The 22,351-nt window shown below is 46.7% G+C and overlaps 1 protein-coding gene across 1 annotated transcript; it reads left to right on the plus strand.

The window, feature by feature from the left end:
• Positions 1 to 359: 359 nt before the first annotated feature.
• On the plus strand, positions 360 to 21,315 carry LOC115073635 (glucose-6-phosphatase-like). Its single transcript, XM_029572236.1, has 5 exons — positions 360 to 589; positions 8,791 to 8,900; positions 14,819 to 14,924; positions 18,450 to 18,565; positions 21,134 to 21,315. Exons 1-5 carry the CDS (start codon positions 360 to 362, stop codon positions 21,313 to 21,315), a joined length of 744 nt encoding a protein of 247 aa, XP_029428096.1.
• Positions 21,316 to 22,351: the final 1,036 nt, after the last annotated feature.

Below are 22,351 nucleotides of genomic sequence, written 5' to 3' on the forward strand. Positions count from 1 at the left end.
TGAAAGCAGAGGACTAGCAGCTGTAGGAATCGCAGGTTAATGATTGATCCCGCTGGATCAATGAGTGGCCGAAGAGGCTGTTTGCCTCTGCCAGCAAACATGTTTACATCAAAGCTTTTGGGATACATTTGTTCAATGGCTTTTTCTGCTCTTTTTTTTTCTCACGGGGGGGGGGGGGGGGGGTGGCTGGGGTAAGTAGGGAGGGAGTTGAGGAATCACTGAAAACTGAATGGAACTGGCACAAAAAATGGTATGTGGTCATCCCAGGCCCGAGGCAACTCAGCGCATCTCTCCAGGAAGGATCAGGAAAGACCCTATATGAATAGCTAAGTTTTTTTGACACCACTGACTGAGAGGGAATGGAGAGCAAGATGGATCTTCTCCACGGCTCGGGAGTCCAGGTGGTGCGGTACCTCCAGACGCACTACAGGAGCTCCCAGGACTGGTTCGTGTTCATTTCCCACGCGGCGGACCTCCGGAGCACCTTCTGCATCTTCTTCCCCATCTGGTTCCACCTCTGCGAGGCGGTGGGCATCAGGCTCATCTGGGTGGCGGTGATCGGGGACTGGCTGAACCTGGTCTTGAAGTGGTGAGTGCCCTAAAGTAGTGCGGCTCGCCGTCTGCTAGGCTGAAAAGGGAATCCGCTCAGAGGAAATGATAAGAGAAACCTGGACAGAGTTCTTACTATAAACGCAACTTAATGTATTTATGTAGGATGGCAAAACTATCTCAGGTTTTCATTGGATGAATTATTCCCCACAGCTACAAAAAAGTTTGCAAAGGAGGATATCGATAAAATGTAAAAGAAAGAAAAGTGTGAATTTCTCTCACATGCTTGAATCTTTCCTCTTGCAAGGAAGAAAAAAAATAGCAAATTTTGCAATTGTATTTCTTGTACTGAGGGTTGACAGATGTTCATTGTGCAGAAATACAGTAAGAGAGGTCTAGGATCCAAATCCTATCTGGGATACGGTTCCAACTGTGCATGTGGGAGTAATAAAATAATTTATTTTAGCGTGGAAATAGAAGGCAGCTCAGTGACGTGATGTTCTGAAATACATTTTGTCAGTAGGAGAAGGAAGTGCCAAATGGTTAGAGCAATACGCTAAGAACAAGGTGAAACCAGAATTCAAATCCCACTCCTCACACTGACACCCCCTTGTAACCTTGGGTGAGTTAATTTATCTACCATTGCCTCAAGTTTCCATTTCGATTTTACGTTCTTTGGGGCAGGGACTTATTTCACCTGGATTCTAATATGTTATAAGCTGTCTTGAGCCTTCTTTGGAAAAGCAGGCCATAAATTGTTAAAGCAGTTGCCTTAAAAAAAAAAAACAAACCTTGAAGAACTGATGCTTGCAAGTGACCACTAGAAATCTGAACATAAAAATGTTCTCGCAACCTTGAAAGCATAAAATGTAGACGTCACCAGAACATCTTCAGGAATCTGATACTCTTAAAAAGAAGACATTAGAAGTAGGATTGACAACTGGCTCCATTTTTTGTCAAGTCCAATTGAGTCAGTCCTGGTTTTTCCCCTTCGCATGCAGGGACCTGCAGTTCTAATTCATTTCCCTGTTGGATGCAGTGCGGGTAAAACCAAGACCAGCGTAGCCTGACAAAAATGGAAGCTAGAAAGGGAAATACCTACAGTACCTGAACGTAATCTGCTTGGAAGTGGCTCAAAAGAAAGAATATACATTAAAAGAAAGAAATACAGTGAGGATTATCAGGAGAGCTGGAGCACTGTACACAGAGAGAAGTTTAGGAACTGCAGGGGAGAGGTACAGGGTAATCCTGTTTCAGAGATAACACACAACTGCTGCTTGGTTACCACCAACTCTTATCTGCCTTGGTTAAACCAAGGTCAGGATTTTAACCTGTGAATTACAGCAACGGATGTTACAGACAATGTCCAGATTCAGATGCAATCATCTTTACTGGCCTGGTAGTTTGCACGCGTTGCCAAAAGTAATACAGAACGTGGCACAAGGAAATAAGGTCAACGTACCAAAGATAAACTCTCAGCTCCATATTTTACCCTTCTCCGTTCTGTTTTTGCGTGAGACAGGATGCCTTGCTGGGGGGGGGGGGGGGGGGGGGGGGGGGGGTAACGCCCTTGACTTTTTCTGATGAAGTCGTAATCCGTTCCACCTTGGATTTCCAGAGTTAGCAAGAATCATATAGCCGGGAATTTAAGAGCAAAGACAATAAAAGATAACTAGAAACATAAAAAAAGAGCATATGACTCATCCAGTCTGCCCATTCGCCCAATTAATTTAGCTTTATAATTCCATCACACCTTCAGAAGTCCCCTGCATTTATCCCTTGCTTTCTCGAATTTGGATTCTGTTTCTGTCTCCATCACTTCCACTGGGAGGCTGTTCCAAGGGAGGCCTAAAGTTAGCCAGCTAACCTAACTGGATTTACCCAATATTCAGCTAGATTAGCTGGATATCTTAGCCCCTCCCTTGAATGCCTCTGAAACACCCCTTTTTTTATCCAGCTAAACAATAGCCGGATAACTACTTAGCCGGCTATAATTTAGTTGGATAAGTGGCTGAACATGCCACATTTGACATTTAGATAGATAACGTTTGAGTTATCCGGCCCGCTTTTTTAACGCACGCACATTCACTTCTCTTGGGTGCCCGATGCAATAGGAAAGCGCTAGGGAAAACTGCATTCCTAGCATGAACTTGGCATCGGGCAACCAGGAAATGTGGCTGTTTGCAGGTTAGGAAAATGGACGTTCAATATGGTAGTCCATTTTATCCCTCTACCTGTTATGGGAGTCTCTGTTTAGTGGACCCTTGGGCCGACCTGCTGGAGACGGGGAAAGATGGTCAAAGTCTCTAGTGAGTAGCAGGCCGGGAGGCAGATGTTCAGGCAGGACGTAGATGCTCTTCACCCTGGAAGCTGGCACTCCCCCGGGAGGAGCCCGTAGGAGCCCAACCACTGGGACTTAGGTGGCTTCACCCTTGGAAGCCGAAGCCCCCCTGGGAGGAGCCCGTAGGGACCCGGCCGCTGGGACTTAGGCGGGTTGTGGATCAGGACAGGTAACTGGAACCAGACTAAGACAGTAGCAATACTACAACTGGGTTCGGGTTCTGGAACCAGACAGGAACTGTGGCAGGATTCGGGTACTGGGACCAGGCAGGAACAGCAGCAGGCACCGGGTACTGGGAGTGGGACCAGGCAGGGGCTGTAGCAGGATTCAGGTACTGGAACCAGGCAAGAACTGTAGCAGGCGGACTGGGGCCAACCGGGTACTGTAGCAGGCTGGCAGGAACCAAACCGGTACTGAGCAGGCAGGCACGAACCAGCAGGTACTGTAGCAAGCGAGCAGGAACCAGCAGGTACTGTAGCAAGCAAGCAGGAACCAAGCAGGTACTGTAGCAGGCAGGAAGGAACCAAGCAGGTACTGTAGCAGGCAGGAAGGAACCAAGCAGGTACTGTAGCAGGAACGGGGCGACGAAGCAAGGCGAGTCACTCCGGGGCACAGCACAACAGGAAACCAGGAAGCTAACTCGTTGCAAGGCAAAAACTGGATGGCCGCGGCCGGCTTATCAAGGCCACAGCGTCTGATGTCAGAAGTTGGGAGGAGTCACCACTGGCGGGAAACAGCCTAGAAAAGCGCCCAAGTGGCGCGCACGCGCCTAGGAGCCAGGCATCCATGGGAGGGCTTGCTGTGGCACAGCCCCAGCGGGGACGCCGCAAACCAGGCCGCAAACCAGGCCTCTGGAAGCAGGAGCAGGTAAGGGCCTGGCTGCGGTGCTCGCGGCCAGAACCACAACACTACCGGCACAATATACACAGAGGATGTGCCTAGTGCAGTTAGAGTAGCTGGGTTCAAAAAAGATTTGGATAAGTTCTTGAAGGAGACGTCCATTAACGGCTATTAATCAAGTTTACATAGGGAATAGCCACTGCTATTAATTGCATCAGTAGCTTGGGATCTTCTTAGTGTTTGGGTAATTGCCAGGTTCTTCAGGCTTGGTTTGGCCTCTGTTGGAAACATACAGTGGCATAAATAGTTGACTTATAGGCAAGCCTTATAAAGAGTCACACATTTTTTTTTTATCATGGGAGATATTTGTGGGAAATATAGAGCAAAATGATGAATCTAGGTCTTAGATTGTAATCTCTCTGGGCCAGGGACTCAGGATTCCTGAATTCTAAAAATGTGGTAAGCTAACTTGAGCATTATTTGGAAAGGCAGACTAAAACCCCAAATGTATTATTTAGCAATACACTTCCTGTTGGGAAATCAAAACACATTAGCAGAAAAAAGTGATGCTAGTCACACATACAGCCTTTTTTTTTTTTTTTTTTTGCCAAATACATAGATATATGCTAGGAGTGGCCAGCTCCAGTCCTGAAGAGCCACAAACAGGCAACGTTTCATGATATCCACAATGAATATGCCTGAGATAGATTTGCATGCAAATCTATCTCAGGCATATTCATTGTAGATATCCTGAACACCTGACCTGTTTGTGGCTCTTGAGGACCAAAGTTGGCCAACTGGGATACATGCAATGAAAAACTGCCTCACCCCTTCCTATTCCCTGCACACTGCCTGCGAAAGGCGGGGCAGAAACAGGAAGCAGAGCACTCTTCACTGCTGCCTGAGATTGGGGTACTGGCCAATAGAATCATCAGGCAGAGCCACACGTGCTCATGCACTTCAAAGCCCCAAAACTCGGGCACTGTAGGCAATCATCTAATTTGCCTGATTGAAGAGCTGGGCCTGGGCCCCAGCCAGAGCCAGGCACCCTGAAATTCCCTCTCAGTGACATCACTCAGTTTTGTCAAAGGGCTCTGAACAATTGCTCTGCTTGCTCCCCCTCCCAACACCTAAAACAGGCTTTGGCTGCTGCCCTTATCTTATCTACTCCCCAAGCTTTTCCTCACAAGAAAAATGGAGGCTGACTTTTGAAGTATTGTGTGCTATCTCCAGCAATGAATGTGTCAGCCAAAGGACGTCTGCATATCTGAGAGAAGAATTCCAACTCCCCCAGCTGTGGAAATAGCCCAGATGATGAAAAGAAGATGAAGATGTTTTATAGAAACATGGAAGACATCTGCAGACTTAGTATGCTCGTTTGTACCTGCCTACTTGTGTTGTGGCAGGTCTTACTCCTCTGTGGTCTCCCTCCAGCCATTAACATCCTCTTATGTCTGTGACTGTCCCATGCATGCTTGAATTCAGCCACAGAATGGGCTGGGTGAGTGGCCAACACTGTTTTTGTAAGGCTGGGCAGCTCTAGGCCTTGTCTTGCACTTCTCTCATCCCCCTTCCCCCATCCCCCATGATTTAATGGAACAAAGTCAGCATGGCTTTACCCAAGGCAAGTCTTGCCTCACAAATCTGCTTCACTTTTTTGAAGGGGTTAATAAACATGTAGATAAAGGTGAACCGGTAGATGTAGTGTATTTGGATTTTCAGAAGGCGTTTGACAAAGTCCCTCATGAGAGGCTTCTACGAAAACTAAAAAGTCATGGGATAGGAGGCGATGTCCTTTCGTGGCTTACAAACAGCCCAATACTGTAAAACCGCGGGAGAGCGGACGAACGCCCGCTCTCCCGGCGCACGCACCGGCCCTTGGCCGGTGCGAGCGATCCAGTATGCAAATTAGGCGACGCGGTGCAAACGAGGAAAAGGAGGCGCTAGGGACACTAGCGCGTCCCTAGCGCCTCCTTTTGGCCTGGAGCGGCGGCTGTCAGCGGGTTTGACAGCCGACGCTCAATTTTGCCGGCGTCGGTTCTCGAGCCCGCTGACAGCCACGGGCTCGGAAACCGGACACCGGCAAAATTGAGCGTCCGGGCCGAATTCAAATTTTTATTTTTATTTTTTTTACTTTTTTTTACTTTTCGGGACCTCCGACTTAATATCGCTATGATATTAAGTCGGAGGGTGCACAGAAAAGCAGTTTTTACTGCTTTTCTGTGCACTTTCCTGGCGCCGGAAGAAATTAGCACCAACCTTTGGGTCGGCGCTAATTTCTGAAAGTAAAATGTGCGGCTTGGCTGCACATTTTACTTACTGTATCCCGCGCGCATACCTAATAGGGCCATCAGCATGCATTTGCATGTTGAGGGCGCTATTAGGTGCTGCGGGTGGGCCGCGTGTTTTCCTCCCCTTACTGAATAAGGGGTAAGGGAAAACACGCGTCCAGAGCTAGCTAACAGTGCGCTCCAACGGAGCACACTGTACTGTATCGACCTGTTACTGGTTAAAAGACATGAAACAGAGAGTAGGATTAAATGGTCAATTTTCTCAGTGGAAAAGGGTAAACAGTGGAGTGCCTCAGGGATCTGTACTTGGACCGGTGCTTTTCAATATATATATATAAATGATCTGGAAAGGAATACGACGAGTGAGGTTATAAAATTTGCGGATGATACAAAATTATTCAGAGTAGTTAAATCACAAGCAGACTGTGATACATTACAGGAGGACCTTGCAAGACTGGAAGATTGGGCATTCAGATGGCAGATGAAATTTAATGTGGACAAGTGCAAGGTGTTGCATATAGGGAAAAATAACCGTTGCTGTAGTTACACGATGTTAGGTTCCATATTAGGAGCTACCACCCAGGAAAAAGATCTAGGCATCATAGTGGATAATACTTTAAAATCGTCGGCTCAGTGTGCTGTAGCAGTTAAAAAAGCAAACAGAATGTTAGGAATTATTAAGAAGGGAATGGTTAATAAAACGGAAAATGTCATAATGCCTCTATATTGCTCCATGGTGAGACCATACCTTGAATAATGTGTACAATTCTGGTCGCTGCATCTCAAAAAAGATATAGTTGCGATGGAGAAGGTACAGAGAAGGGCAACCAAAATGATAAAGGGGATGGAACAGCTCCTCTATGAGGAAAGGCTGAAGAGGTTAGGGCTGTTCAGCTTGGAGAAGAGACGGCTGAGGGGGGATATGATAGAGGTCTTTAAGATCATGAGAGGTCTTGAAAGAGTAGATGTGACTTGGTTATTTACACTTTCAAATAATAGAAGGACTAGGGGGCATTCCATGAAGTTAGCGAGTAGCACATTTAAGACTAATCGGAGAAAATTCTTTTTCACTCAACGCACAATAAAGGTCTGGAATTTGTTGCCAGAGGATGTGGTTAGTGCAGTTAGTATAGTTGGGTTCAAAAAAGGTTTGGATAAGTTCTTGGATGAGAAGTCCATTAATGGTTATTAATCAAGTTTACTTAGGGAATAGCCACTGGTATTAACTGCATCAGTAGCATGGGATCTGCTTAGTGTTTGGGTAATTGCCAGGTTCTTGTGGCCTGGTTTGGCCTCTGTTGGAAACAGGATGCTGGGCTTGATGGACCCTTGGTCTGACCCAGCATGGCATGTTCTTATGTTCTTATGTTCTTACAGCACAGGATGCTGGATGCTTGTACCCAGGTCCTGGTGGCTGCTCGGTGGTGCCGAATGGGGGGGGGGGGGGAGCTTATTGGAGGGGAGGTCTTGATTCTAAATTCATTTTGCCAGGGGGTGTCGAATGGGAGGGGGGAGGTGCAGATTCTTTGACTGGTAGGCCCGCAACTGTTGTAACGTGTTTTGTAGTTTTCGGGAAGCATGGTGACGGAGGGGGAAAGGATTCGGCTGCTATGTCCTGCAAGTCTTACTTTTTTTTTAGCAGGATTGGGGAGGAATCAGGCTAGCAGGCTCTTTTTGGGTTTTTCTTTCTTCAAGTTTAGCCACTTAACTGACCATCACTTGAATATAGCTGGCTAAGAGTTATCCGGGAATGCATACCAGAATAACTTGAAATCCAACCGGATGTATTCAAACATAGCCAAGAATACAGTATTTATCAAGTAAAAGAATTTGAAATTCCCAATTATTCCGTGGTCTGATTTACTAAATCAACTTTTGCGTTGGGAGGGGGCGGAGGTAGAAACTTAGATTGTGAGCCCTCTGGGCATAGGGAAATATCTACAGTACCTGAACGGAATCCACTTTGGAATGCTGAAAAGCGGAATATAAATCATAAAAATGATGATAATAATAATAAGCATAGTCACATAGCAAATGATAGCAGAAGAAGACCAACATCCACCCAGTTTGCCCAGTAGAGATTCACTTAATTTTCGTGCATGTACACACAAGATCCCTTATGCAACCCAACACCCAATTCCCGCTACATCTTTGACTTGTCCTCTCTACCCTTTTCCCAGCACTGTCCCAAGCATGCCCACAATCTGCCAAAGGGATGGCCTCCACCTCTGCAGCTGGTAGGGCCATTTCAGGCCCTGCTGTTTTCAACTCATCAAATCAATACCCCAAGCCAATGCAATCATACCAATGCTGTTTAGGGCTCAAATTACCACTCGGTGCCGGTTACACCCACATCTACTGTTTAGGGTGGTAACTGCCACTGTGTGCAAGCCATCCCAATGAATTCCCGGAAGCACAAAGCAGTCATACCACTGCTGTTAAAGGCTGAACCGGCGCTCTGTCAAAGTTTCCCAGTGCTTCATTACCATCAGCTGTCTCCCCAGATCCTCTATGTTTATACCATTGTTTGCTCAAATTCCACTACCATTAATTATTGAGGAATGCGACAACCTGATAGGCCCAGAGACTGGTCTGTTGAGGAACAGGACAACCTCAACCTAATAGGCCCAGAGACTGGTCTGTTGAGGAACAGGACAACCTGATAGGCCCAGAGACTGGTCTGTTGAGGAACAGGACAACCTGATAGGCTGAGAGATGGGCCTGTTGAGAGGTGGGCAATTGTTTTCAAGCTGCTATGCTTTCTTCCAGGGTTCTCTCTGGGCAAAGGCCATACTGGTGGGTGCATGAGACGCTGTACTACAGAAACACTTCTGTTCCAGCCATCGAACAGTTTCCCATCACATGTGAAACTGGGCCAGGTAAGGGCCTCCATATGCCTTCTTGTTTTTCCCATCTCTGCAGCACTCTCTGCTGTGTCAGCTGGATGTTTCCACGGCAGGAATAAAACAGGAAATGTTTGTTTTACTGCCTGACCTATCAAATGCCACTTTATTTCCTGATTAGTCACTTATTATCAAAAAGTAAAAATAAATAAATAAAATAAAATAGCTGAGTCTAGCTAATGTTTAAAAGCTGATGAAACTTCAGCAGAGGAGTTCCATCATGAAAAATGTATTAACTGGTACATTTACATACATACACACACACACGCGCACACAGATACACAGACACACACACACACACACACACAGAAATAGACACACACGCACACAGATACACACACAGAAATAGACATACACGCACAGAGATACACACACACACACAGAAATATACATACACGCACAGAGATACACAATCTCACACATAAACAGATACACACATAGCATAGACAGATATAAACATCAAAACAGAATATAAATCCAATAAATAAATAAATAAAAGGTAGTGTACATACAGACATAGTCATACACATGCACACCAGGGTTGGCAACATCAATTAATTTACCGACAGTAAAAAGAAAAGGATGCGTCCATTTATTTATTATTTATTTATTTGCAGATTTTTATATACCGGGGTACGTAAGTAACATCACCTCGGTTTACATTAAAACAATAATTCAGCATTGCGCTTTACAATATAACATAGAAACTGAACAAATACAAAACCGTGTATAACTTTGTATTAAAAGAATATAATCGAAATATAAGAGACTGTGGAAATGGTGAAGAATGGTATAGGACTCAGATCATTAATAGTAGGCTTTTTTAAATAGCCAGGTTTTAAGGTTTTGTTTAAATTTTTTGTGACAAATTTCCTGGCGTAATTCAGAGGGCATGGTGTTCCATATTGTTGATCCAGCAATGATGAATGACCGTTCTTTTGTACTAGAAAGTCTAGTCAGATTGGGTGCTGGGATCTTTAGTTTGGCTAAATGCTGGAATCTCGTTGGGCGGGATGAAGTGTTGAATTGTAGATGATCAGTGAACCAGGGCATATCTCTGTTTTGAATGGCTTTGTGTATCAGCGTCATAGATTTATATATTATCCTGGAAGCCACTGGTAGCCAGTGGCTTCCAAAAGGTTATTTCAGGTTAGCAAAAACCTTGTGCGTGATGGGGCCTGGGTCTCCTGTGCCGTGCAAAAGGCTCTCCAAGACTGCAGTATTCAGGAGTCGAGGGTCAGGTGGCAGGGCTACATCTGGGATGTGTCCAGCTGTGCACAAAATGGCAAAGGTAAAATGCATGACTGTAAGAAAAAAAAAGTGGGGGTGGCAGGAAAAATCTGGCAGCCTGTCAGTAAAAATAATTTTCATGAATTAGCAACTGATATACCCACGTACCCTGACACAGACAACCAGGGGCACCCACAGCACACACACAGATACACAAGCCCAGGGATGCACACACAGAGATTCGGAGAGACATAGGGGCGACGCTATTTTGGAAGATGGCACTTTGGGGCAGGAGGAAATGGAGATGACTCCTGCCCTCTTCAAATCCCCCAAAGCTATGGGGTATGCCTGGGAGACGGTGTGAGGGTCCTGATTGTTTTTTTTTTTATTTTTCATTTAGGGGCTGAGTGGGGGTACAGTGGAGAGGTTGTGTGGTTCACCACGGGCCACCAGGGGATTTTTAACCAAGTTGGGGGACATTTACAGGGCTTTATTTCCCCTTTAAATCGACAGCTCCTAGCCTGGTGATGCTCCCAGGGAAGTTAGCTCATTTCCCCCAGAGTAGCACAGTGCTGTGCTACTACTTGGCCTGCCAGCTAGCTGTTTTGCATATGGCACAGTTCATTAGCATATCTACTTTGTGCCTGATTTAGGGACCTGGAAATAATGCACTGAAGTTTGCGATAATTGCAAATTTCACATTGCATTTCCATTTTGTTTGTGTCAATGTGTTTTACCATGCGGTAAATGCTGTTTACTGAATGCAAATTGCAGCTTAGTAAATAAGCCCCTCATATTATTTCAGAAAATATAAACCAAATGCTAGTTTGTTATATTTTTTTTAAAGTGGTGAGGGGACGAGTACTCTTTTTCTCCCCTATTTTCCTGAGCCTGGTTAAGAGCAAGTGTGAGTATGTGCAGCTATGTGAGAGTGAGAGAGTGCGTGTATGGATGTGTAGCTGTGTGAGAGTGAGTGTGTGCATGTGTGTAGCTGTGTGAGACTGAGAGCATGCGTGTATGGGTGTGTAACTGTGTGAGAATGAGGGTGTGTATGGGTATATAGCTGTGTGAGAGTGAGAGAGCGTGTGTATGGGTGTGTAGCTGTGTGAGAGTGAGTGAGTGTGTGTATGGGTATATAGCTGTGTTATAGTGAAAGTGAGTATGTGTGTGCCAATAACATTTTCTAAATCTGAAATCTGTGAGTGTGTGTATGCAGGTGTAACCCTTTGCTTTGTAGTGGCACATCCTCCAAGGGCACACAAAAGAATTAATAACTGGTAAGGACTTCATACTTCTCATTCCCCTTTTCTGTATCCCCAATGTGTGGGTCCTTTCTGTGGGGGTAACAGCTCATCTTTTTGGCCCAGATAGTAATGTTCTTCCTTGTGTGTGTGTTACCATAGCTCTTTGGGACAGGTACACTTACAAACCAGGTAGGACTCACTAGAGAGGGTTCAAATTAAAGATCACTGTAGTTCCTCATAAAAGAATCAATAGATGCAAAGCAGAAAGTGTCCAGTTACTTCCAGTGTTCCCAGATTTACATGAGCAGGATTAGACTGCTCTCTGACTCTGGGGATGTGTCCCTCCAGTCAGGGCCGGAGGAACCATTAGGTGAGCTAGGCCTGTGCCTAGGGCGCCGAGTGGTAGGGGGCGCCGCGGTAGGCGGCAAAATTTGAAAGGGCACTTTTTGCCTGCCCACCCCCCGTGGCACCCTCCCAACGCCCCCCTGGTGGTCCAGCGGAGGGCCCGGGAGTGATCTGACGCTCCTGAGCCCTCGGCTGCCACTAACCAAAATGGCGCTGGTGCCCTTTAGCCCCTACCATGCGACAGGGGCCAACCAATGGCACCGGTAGCCCCTGTCGCATGGTAGGGGCTGAAGGGCACCGGCGCCATTTTGATTAGTGGCAGCCAAGGCCCCGGGAGCGTCAGATCACTCCCGGGCCCCCACTGGAGCATCAGATGAGTTTTCTTTTAGGGGGGGGAAGGAGTCGGGGCTGTGACCGGGGTGGGGGCGGCGCAAGGCTGAAATTGCCTAGGGCGCCCAATCCCCTTGCACCGGCCCTGCCTCCAGTCAGGGGCTTGGACATGCGTAACCTCCATGGTGAGGAAAGATAATTGTCCCAAGGTGGCTGGGGAATCCTAACAGGGGCTTGGGATAAACACTGTGGATCCCTAAAAGGCTAGAAGATGGGAATAAATAAAAAAGCTAAACTGGCACGGAGCGGCAGTTTCTACTCTTGACAGGGCCAGTGCAAGGGGATTTGGCGCCCTAGGCGAGCCTTCTCCCTTGCGCCCCCCCCCCCCCCCTCCGGTTGCACCGCCACCCCCTGGTCTCAGCCCCGACTCCTACCTCATTCTCGATCACGCCCGCTGACTGTGTGGTTTTCTGGGTCACAAGCAGGTTGGACACTGCTCGCGGCCCGCCAAATCTCCACTCCTCTTTGCCACCGCTTGCGGCCCCATATGACTCACACCCAGTGGCACCCCAAGGGTCTCCGGCGCCCGGGGGCCAATGCATTTGTGAGCTTCTCCAGTGCCCCTCCCCTTTAATCCTTCTTGTACTAATGCTTAAGGTCACAGAAAATCAGTGGCTCTCTAGACAGAAGAATTTATTTTGGAGGGGAGCCAAAATGACATTTCTTCATCACACCCACCTCTATAGCATGGATCCTGCTTTCAAATTGGTTATAAAAAAAAAAAAAGTGTTAATAAAAAAGTCCAAAGGGTCTTCTGCGTAATTTTAAAAAGCTGGCCAGTTTCACACTATAAAATTATTTGATAGCCTCATTCAACAGATTCTATATGGCTATGAGAGTGAAGTCAGGAATATATAGGAAGGGACAGAATGTCAATACAAATCCTGCACCTCCAGTTCTGTAACTCTGTGCATCCACTGAAATTCCCCCAAACAATGGAGCTTGGATGTTTCCCTTACAGCTCATCATACTAAAAGATATTTTCAAATTCTGGTGTCACCTCACAGTAACAGCAGCACAAACACCTTCCACTGCCAGGCACATTGTGAACTAACACAAAACCTCTCAAAAAAGACACTCAAAATCTATACTGCAATCCCATCATAACATAACAGTAATAACACCAAGGACTCAAACAACAATAACCCTACCTGTGAATAAGCAAGGGTAAATATTACACTGGGTCCTAGGATAACAATACACCACACACAGAAGCACCATTCCTTTCTCACATACATACCACAAAGACACCCAGAAGCACCATTCCTTTCTCACATACACACACACACACACACAGAAGCACCATTCCTTTCTCACATACACACACATACACACACACACACACACACACAGAAGCACCCTCCCTGTCTCACATACATGAAGCACCTTCTCTGTCTCACACAGAAGCACCATTCCTTTCTCACATACACATACACAGAAGCACCCTTCCGATCTCAAATATATATGCACACAAAGGCCCCCAGCTGAACAGCTCATCTCTGTCGCCGGCTGACTGCGCCGGTCTTCATTTCTCGAGCGGCGGCTGGTAGCGGCCATCTTCATTTCTTCGGCCTAGTCTCGGGCTGTGCCGGTCTTCATTTCTCTGGCGGCGGCTGGCAGTGGCCATCTTCTTTTCTTCGGCCTAGTCTCGGGCTGTGCCGATCTTGTTTTCTTCAGCCCCGCTGGCCTGCTCTCCGTCGGCGGCTGACTACACCGGTCTTCATTTCTCCAGCGGCGGCTGGCAGCAGCCATCTTCTTTTCTTTGGCCCTGCCGGCCTGGTCTCTTCATTTCTTCGGCCCAGCGCCCTCAATGTCCCGGAGCAGAGGAGGCCACGTGATCCGCTAGTCCAGCCCACCGGGGGAAGCCCAATCCCCCGATAGGCCAATCCGCCCCTACTCTCACATGGCCTTCTATTTCTAAAACACTGCGGCACGAACCAAAAGAATGGAAACGTATAATATGTTGCATTTGTGGGCGTTCGCCATGCATTTCGCGGACCCACAAATGCAACGAATAGGGACCTATACGTTGCGGATTGCGCATTCGTTCAAAACGAATGCACATCCCTAGTAGAGGTATAGCAAGGATCTCCGGCACTCAGGGTCCAAAACATTTGTATTGTCTTCCCATGCCCCTCCCACTTCCCACCACCACCAACCAGCAGCACCCTCTTTGTAGAAATGCTTAAGGTCATAGAAACAACAGACATTTCAAATAACCCCCTCTTCTCGCATTCTCTCTGTGTGTGGCTGAAAAAAAAAAATACAAAAAAGAGGTCCCCAGGTACCCCGGCACTTTGACCCCCCCCCCCCAGCCCCCCTCGCTTTGCCACTGGGAGGGCATGGTTATATCTCGCAACCCCAGACCTTTCCTACCACGGGGTGGGTTTTTGTCTTCTGTTACAGCTTCTCTCCTCCCTTAGCCCCAGTTCAACTGAATTTCCTGAAGGGGGAGTGCTACACAGATTGAATGGAACCAGTGCCTGCTACAGGTGTGAGAAACTGGAACATCGGTGCTCAGTTCCTTGGTTGCACCTTAATAGAGTGATGAGGGTTGCACCATCAGGGCCTGTTTAATCAAATGACACCAGCTTTGTGGTCAGCACTTCTACCTCTTTCTTGCATCTTGTGGCTGCTGAACTTTATTATTTTTTTTAATTAATTGCTATGCTCTTGTTATCACAGGAAGTCCTTCTGGACACGCGATGGGTTCAGCTGGAGTTTACTATGTGATGGTGACCGCTCTAGTCACCCTCTTCCTGCAGAAGCAGCCACCTTCCTTCAGGACGAGGTGAGGAGCAGATCTCCGCAGCGCACACCATAAGCAACAGCAGAGAATTACTTCTACTATAGTGTTTTACAGTGCTGACCGTGCAGCACTAGTTAGGGGGGTTAGCAGCTGGCTCCAGGTCATCAGGGACAGGCTGACCCATTCCTGGTTTTAGCATGAACCTATATTTTTATTTAAAGATCAAATGTAAAAAATAAAATTCAGACATTCACTATAAACTAAATGATACATTTTCAAAGGTTTATCCCACCCAAATTATCCTTATCCTGTTATGTGGATGTTTAGCTAGCTGAAAAAGTATGTGAACTTTACATTATCATTTAACAGAGGAGTAGAGGATTAGCCTAGTGGTTAGCGCAGTGGGTTATGAGCCATGGAAGTCAGGATTTAAATCCCACTGCTCTTCCTTGTGACTTTGGGCTTGATGGACCCTTGGTCTGACCCAGTATGGCAAGTTCTTATGTAAAATCACTTTACCCTTCATTATCTCAGGTACAAATCTAGATTATAAATTCTCTGGGGATAGGGAAATAACTACAACACCATAATGTAATCTGTTTGAAGTTCTTAACAGACAGAATATAAATTTACAAAAAGTGAGTGTACTTTATACTTTCATTTAACACTGTATAAGAGCCGCATAACAAGCCGGTAGTGAAACACAATATATATAGGTACCTGAGTTTGAACTGTAGCTGGTTTGTGTGGGCTAAAAAGCGAGTGTATAGAGTGCTAAGTCTGCACCCTCCTGAAAATGTACCCTGAATTAAACAGGGAAGAACATAAGAACATGCCATACTGGGTCAGACCAAGGGTCCATCAAACCCAGCATCCTGTTTCCAACAGTAGAATATCCAGGCCATAAGAACCTGGCAAGTACCCAAAAACTAAGTCTATTCCATGTTACTGTTGCTAGTAATAGCAGTGGCTATTTTCTAAGTCAACTTAATTAATAGCAGATAATGGACTTCTCCTCCAAGAACTTATCCAATCCTTTTTTAAACACAGCTATACTAACTGAACTAAATACATCCTCTGGCAACAAATTCCTCCCCAGCACTGTCTAAAATCCTATCTAGGTGACGCGTGAGGTCCGCCACCTTCGCACCAAGTAGGCATGTTACCAGGCGATCCTCACGCCCACCAGCCACCCAGCTATCTACATTCCTAATAATCGAATCACCAACTATGACGGCCGACCTAACCCTTCCTTCCTGGGCAGTAGGCCTTGGGGAGATATCCTCAGGGCGAAAGGACAATGCATCACCTGGAGAGCAGGTCCTTGCTACAAGATCCTTTCTTGCTGCACCCGGTTGATGCTCTCCCATCATGAGACCTTCTTCCTCCAAGGCAGCACCAGGGCTGCCAGTCTGAAGTTGGGACTTGGCTACTATGTCCCTGAAGGACTCATCTATATACCTCTCTGTCTGCCTCAGCTCCTCCAGGTCTGCCACTCTAGCCTCCAGAGATCGGACTCATTCTCTGAGAGCCAGGAGCTCTTTGCATCGTATGCACATATACAACAGTCTAACTTCAGTTAGTCAGCCAGAGTGACTCACTGCTCTCTTGATTAACAAATGTTGGTACCTATTCAAACCAAATCACACTACCTCAACACCTTTCCAAGGTGAGTAACTGAGCTGAACTTTTCAACCTTTTTACTTAGGTATACACTGTAGGGATGTGAATCGTTTTTTGACAATTTAAAATATCGTCCGATATATTTTAAATCGTCAAAAATCGTTAGGGCCACGATACAATACCAATTCCCCCGATTTATCGTCAAAAAATTGTAAATCGGGGGAAGGGGGAGGGCAGGAAAACCGGCACACTAAAACACCCTAAAACCCACCCCCGACCCTTTAAATTAAATCCCCCACCCAAATGCCTTAAATTACCTGGGGGTCCAGCGGCACACTAAAACACGGCACACTAAAACCCCCTAAAACCCACCCCGACCCTTTAAATTAAATCCCCCACCCTCCCGAACCCCCCCCAAATGCCTTAAATTACCTGGGGGTCCGTAGCGGCGGTCCGTAGCTTAAATTACCTCCGTAGCCTTAAATTACCTCCGTAGCGGCGGTCCGTAGCTAAATCGGGGGAAGGGGGAGAGCAGGAAAACCGGCACACTAAATCGTGTAGTCTTCAGCCGGTGCCATTTTGCAAAATGGCCGCCGCAAAATGGCGGCGGCCATAGACCAAAACGATTCGACGCAGGAGATCGCTCCCGGACCCCCGCTGGACCCCCAGGAACTTTTGGCCAGCTTGGGGGGGCCTCCTGACCCCCACAAGACTTGCCAAAAGTCCAGCGGGGGTCCGGAACGACCTCCTGCGTCGAATCGTTTTGGTCTATGGCCGCCGCCATTTTGCGGCGGCCATTTTGCAAAATGGCGCCGGCTGAAGACTACACGATTTAGTGTGCCGGTTTTCCTGCTCTCCCCCTTCCCCCGATTTAGCTACGGACCGCCGCTACAGAGGTAATTTAAGGCTACGGAGGTAATTTAAGCTACGGACCGCCGCTACGGACCCCAAGGTAATTTAAGGCATTTGGGGGGGGGTTCGGGAGGGTGGGGGATTTAATTTAAAGGGTCGGGGTGGGTTTTAGTGTGCCGTGTTTTAGTGTGCCGCTGGACCCCCAGGTAATTTAAGGCATTTGGGGGGGGGTTCGGGAGGGTGGGGGATTTAATTTAAAGGGTCGGGGGTGGGTTTTAGGGGGTTTTAGTGTGCCGGCTCACGATTTTAACGATTTTCACGATACTTTACACACCCAAACGGCAACAATACGATTCCCTCCCCCTCCCAGCCGAAATCGATCGTTAAGACGATCGAGGACACGATTCAGATCTCTAATACACTGCTCCTAGCTTATTTCTAGCTTCTTGCTACTTGTTTTGGGGGGGTGGGAGGGTTTGGGTTTTTTTGTTTTTTTTAATACACTCAGTTTGTATTAAAAAAAAAAAAGGAAGGGGAAAGATCAATATTTTCCTCCTGCTGCTTTGGGCTTCCAGCTTAGTCAAATCTGGTTTCTTAATGGTTACACCTCCGGGGATTTGTTCCCTGCTCGTATACCCTAAAGCCATCACAGTGAATCCTCAGCCAGGTACCACAGACAGCAGCTCCTTTCGGGAATCCAGCTGATGCAGACCCTAAGACTGGCCACTAGATGTCACCTTTGAGCCATGACGAAATCTCTCCCTCTTTGGCTGCAAATGCTGCCTCTCCAGCGCAACAGCCAGTCTGGGCACTGGAAGACTTATGTGGGAATTGAACTTGTGTCCTCTGCATTGAGTCATGGGCTGACATTTTGACTTATCTTTTTGTGTGTTGTTTTGTTTCGCCAGAGCTGAGTGAGTAGTTTAAAACTCACCTGTGAATTTCCTTATAAAGGAGCTTGGGTGTTTCATAGATATGTTTTGCAGCTTTGCAGCACTATTGCTGCATTCTTATGACCTGCAGGTTGACCCTACTGCTATTATGAGGGGAATGGCATCTGATCCTACAGTGGCTTCCTGTGCTGCCTTTCAGATGCCTGCGAGGGGCACTCTGGGTGACATTCTGGGGAGTTCAGATCTGTGTTTGCCTATCCAGGATCTTTCTAGCAGCTCACTTCCCCCACCAAGTCATCATAGGAGTCATTTCAGGTAAGCCACAGCTGCTTTTGTTCCTAGTAAGATGTTTGCTGCTGGGAACAATTGTATTTCAAAGCCCGACCTGCTATTTCTGACTCCTAAGCAAAATGCTTCTGAACTGTGATTATAAGGGTTAAATAGACATTGCGGCATATTGCTAACAAAAATGAGAAAAACACCTTATATATTCAAGAGAAACTGCAAACAAATACAAAAGGTGCAAAACTGATTTTAAAAAACCCCTAACAATTAAAAACTTGGTATCAGATATTAGTAGTGCTTAAATTACTAATCCACAGTCTCTTGATACAATGGGCTGCAAACTGTAGCATCAGAGAAGCACTGAAGGTGGCCTGGATTACAAACTGGTTGAACAACAGAAGATAGCGTGTGATGGTAAATGGAACCTATTCTGAAGAGAGAGCGGTGTTAAGCGGAGTGCCGCAGGGATCAGTGTTGGGACCGGTCCTGTTCAATATCTTTGTGAGAGACATTGCGGAAGGGATAGAAGGTAAAGTTTGTCTATTTGCGGATGATACTAAGATCTGCAACAGAGTGGACACGTCGGAAGGAGTAGAGAGAATGAGACGTGATTTAAGGAAGCTGGAAGAGTGGTCAAAGATATGGCAGCTGGGATTCAATGCCAAGAATGTGATGGGGGGTGAAGGGCTGTTGTGCATAGAGCAAGAGAGGGACCTTGGGGCGATAGTGTCTGGCAACCTGAAGTCGGCGAAGCAATGTGACAAGGCGATAGTTAAAGCCAGAAGAAAGCCAGGCTGCACAGACAGAGGAATAATCAGTAAGAAAAAGGAGGTGATAATCCCCTTGTACAGGTCCTTGGTGAGGCCTCTCCTGAAGTATTGTGTTCAGTTCTGGAGCCTGTATCTCAAAAGAGACAGAGGCAGGATGGAGGTGGTCCAGAGAAGGGCAACCAAAATGGTAGGGGGCTCCATCAAATGACTTATGAGGAGAGGCTGAAGGATCTGAATATGTACATCCTGGAAGAGAGGAGGTGCAGGGGAGACAGGATACAGACCTTCAGATACCTGAAAGGTTTTAATGATGCACAATCGACAAATCTTTTCTGTTGGAAAGAAATCAATAGAACTAGAGGTCATGAAATGAAACTCCAGGGAGGACAACTCAGAACCAACATCATGAAATATTTCTACACGGAGAGGGTGGTGGACGCCTGGAATGCCCTTCCGGAGGAGGTGGTGAAGACAAAAATGGTGAAAGATTTCAAAGGGGCTTGGGATAAACACTGTGGATCCCTAAAGGCAAGGGGGAGGGGAATGAAGAAATGGGTGCATGGGGGTAACTTGCTGGTGAGGCGGTTACTACCTCTAACCAATAAGCCTTCATACTGTTGATGCAACTCCATTATTGCTTTCTGCTTTAACAGCAGGGGGAAAAGAGGAAAAGGGGAATTAGTTTCAGACAGCAACCAACAAGGACATTGGATTTTATGGTCTGGGAAAACAAATAAGCATGGGGGTAACTTGCTGGTGTGGCGGTTACTACTCTTAACCAATAAGCCTGATACTTTTGATGCAACTCCAACATTGCTCTCTGCTTCAACAGCAAGAGATAAAGGGGAATTGGAATCAAACGGCAACCAACAAGGGCCCTGACCTTGACGGTTTGGGAAACTAAGTAAGGGGGTGAATTGTATAGGCAGCAGATGCTACCATCTTTTCCCAAGGGATCTTCAATACCCTTCTATAACTGTTAGCTGTAAGCTAGACAATCGAGGCATCCATAGCCAATATGGGATGCAAATAGCTCACTATGACTTATGCTCATGAATATGTTTGTGAGTGCATTTAATGAACATTTGTGCTGAACATGTTAAATATTGACATCATTGTGTAGGATGTGCTGCAAGTGGAGATCCACCACTCTTTTTTGGTTTTCTGACTAGTAATGATTCAATTTGTTATGATATATGTGGAGGCAGCAATCAGTTCTCATGCATATTATGTATGCATCATATGTGTGAACGTACGTGCGTCTTACTAGAGAGTTAGCTGATTAAGTGCCCATTTATTTTATTTTTGAAAAAAATATTAATAAAGATTTGATTTTATATAATAATATACATTGGACATTAGTGCTCTTTCTCTCATCCTTTTGGGAAGAAAGAAAACTGGAGAAGTGGAGCCAGGGAGTGTGGAAGGATCAGGTCTGGAGTAGAAGGGGGAGAGAAAATGCAGAGGGACAGAGAAAGAAGGAGATAGTGTGGAAAGGGCTGAGGGGAGAATGCAGAGTGAGGGCAGAGGGGTGGTAGAGGGTGTGTGGAGGGGTTAAGCCTGGGAAAGGAAGGAGAGAGGGAGAAAGTACAGGGGGTCTGGCCTGGTAAGGAGGAGGTAAAGTCAGGGATTAGGGAGAATTCTGCAATAACGTTTTATTGCATTGCATGTTAAAATTAAATTTGTCAAAATAACAGTGTGATTCATTGTGTTTGAGTAATTTAAATTATGCACAATTTTTCTGCATTTCTAAATAGTATGCAGAATATTCCATTTTTTTGTACAGAAATCCTCCAGAAGTGAACATCCCTGTTCTTATATTGATGAGATGGAAATCCAGGTGTAGGAGGATTAGAGAGTAAGGATTATTTAAAGTGGATTGATGCGCTGAAGCTGGGGAATGGTAACTGTGTACATGAGTTTCCATCTCGATTAAGAAGCTTTGAATTTAGAGTTGGCAGAGTAGCCGTCCATGAAACGCCAAGGTTCAGCACTTTCATGGAGCTCTGAACTCAAGCCTTCCTGTTTGTACCAAATGCAAGATGGACACGTATGTGGACGGTTATCATTCCCCCGGCCCCAGCACGTTATACCAGTTCAGTCAAACCATTCCAAAGCTGTTGTTCAAATTAAGTCTTTACTGCAAATTGCTGGCAGGAAAAACAAGCAAAGGTCCACAGATAGTACACCAGGGGGTCATGCACTCCAGCGACCCAGAGTACAAAACTCCAACCACGGCTCAGTCTCTTACCACGCTCCACAGTGCTTCCCAAACAGGTCAGCTCTTGGGGAAGGTACCCTTCCCTCCCTGGGCCCTCCCAGTTCCTTCGTCTTCTTGCTTCCTTGGTCCCTCACTCTGACTCTTAGTAAAGCCTCTGACTGATTTACATGGTCAGTCAGGGACTCCGGATTTTCCCAGTACACTCATCCAACAGTCTCTGAGGAATCCTTTGCTTATTAGGGACTCTGCAGACTCTGATCTTCTCTCCGGTTCACTGTGGACCCTCAGGAGCTTCCCCTCCCTGGAATCCTGGGCACTGTGGAGGGGGTGGCCCTCTCTTACAGCCCCTATGCCGGTTCTCCTCAAGTCCTCCTATCCTCCTGCATCACAAGGGTGCAGGGGTTTTTTATACACTTACAAGCCTTCCCAATGGGGAGTGGAACATTTCACCAACACACCTCACTGCTCTGACATCACACCAAAGGGCAAGATCGAATCACCTCTAGGTCACAGGGTTGCTACGCACTCAGACCTATTGCTGCCATAAAGGTAAAGGGGTAGATTTTCAAACATGCGTGCTTGCGTCCATATGTGCACGGTTCCTGGTGCGCGCACATGGTCGCGCTGATTTGGCAGTGTGCGCATGCTTTAAAATCCATTGGCCGCTGGCACATGCGGGCCGGATTTTATAATCCGCGCACACGTGTGCAGGCGGCACGCGCGAGTGGGGGGTGAATTTATGCAAAGTCTGCACGGCGATGCATTTGGGCCTTCCCTAGTTTCCTCCCAGTCTGCTCCAATTAAGGAGCGGACTGGGAGGGAACA

This window comes from Rhinatrema bivittatum, chromosome 12, assembly GCF_901001135.1.
Source record: "Rhinatrema bivittatum chromosome 12, aRhiBiv1.1, whole genome shotgun sequence".
NCBI lineage: Eukaryota > Metazoa > Chordata > Amphibia > Gymnophiona > Rhinatrematidae > Rhinatrema > Rhinatrema bivittatum.

What these genes read in the sequence shown, in the direction of transcription:
- LOC115073635 (XM_029572236.1), top strand. Translation starts at nt 360, where the DNA reads ATGGAGAGCAAGATGGATCTTCTCCACGGCTCGGGAGTCCAGGTGGTG. An exon ending in CACATGTGAAACTGGGCCAG is followed by an intron (nt 8,901 to 14,818) that starts GTAAGGGCCTCC and finishes TTGTTATCACAG; the next exon opens with GAAGTCCTTCTGGACACGCG. An exon ending in CCACCTTCCTTCAGGACGAG is followed by an intron (nt 14,925 to 18,449) that starts GTGAGGAGCAGA and finishes GCTGCCTTTCAG; the next exon opens with ATGCCTGCGAGGGGCACTCT.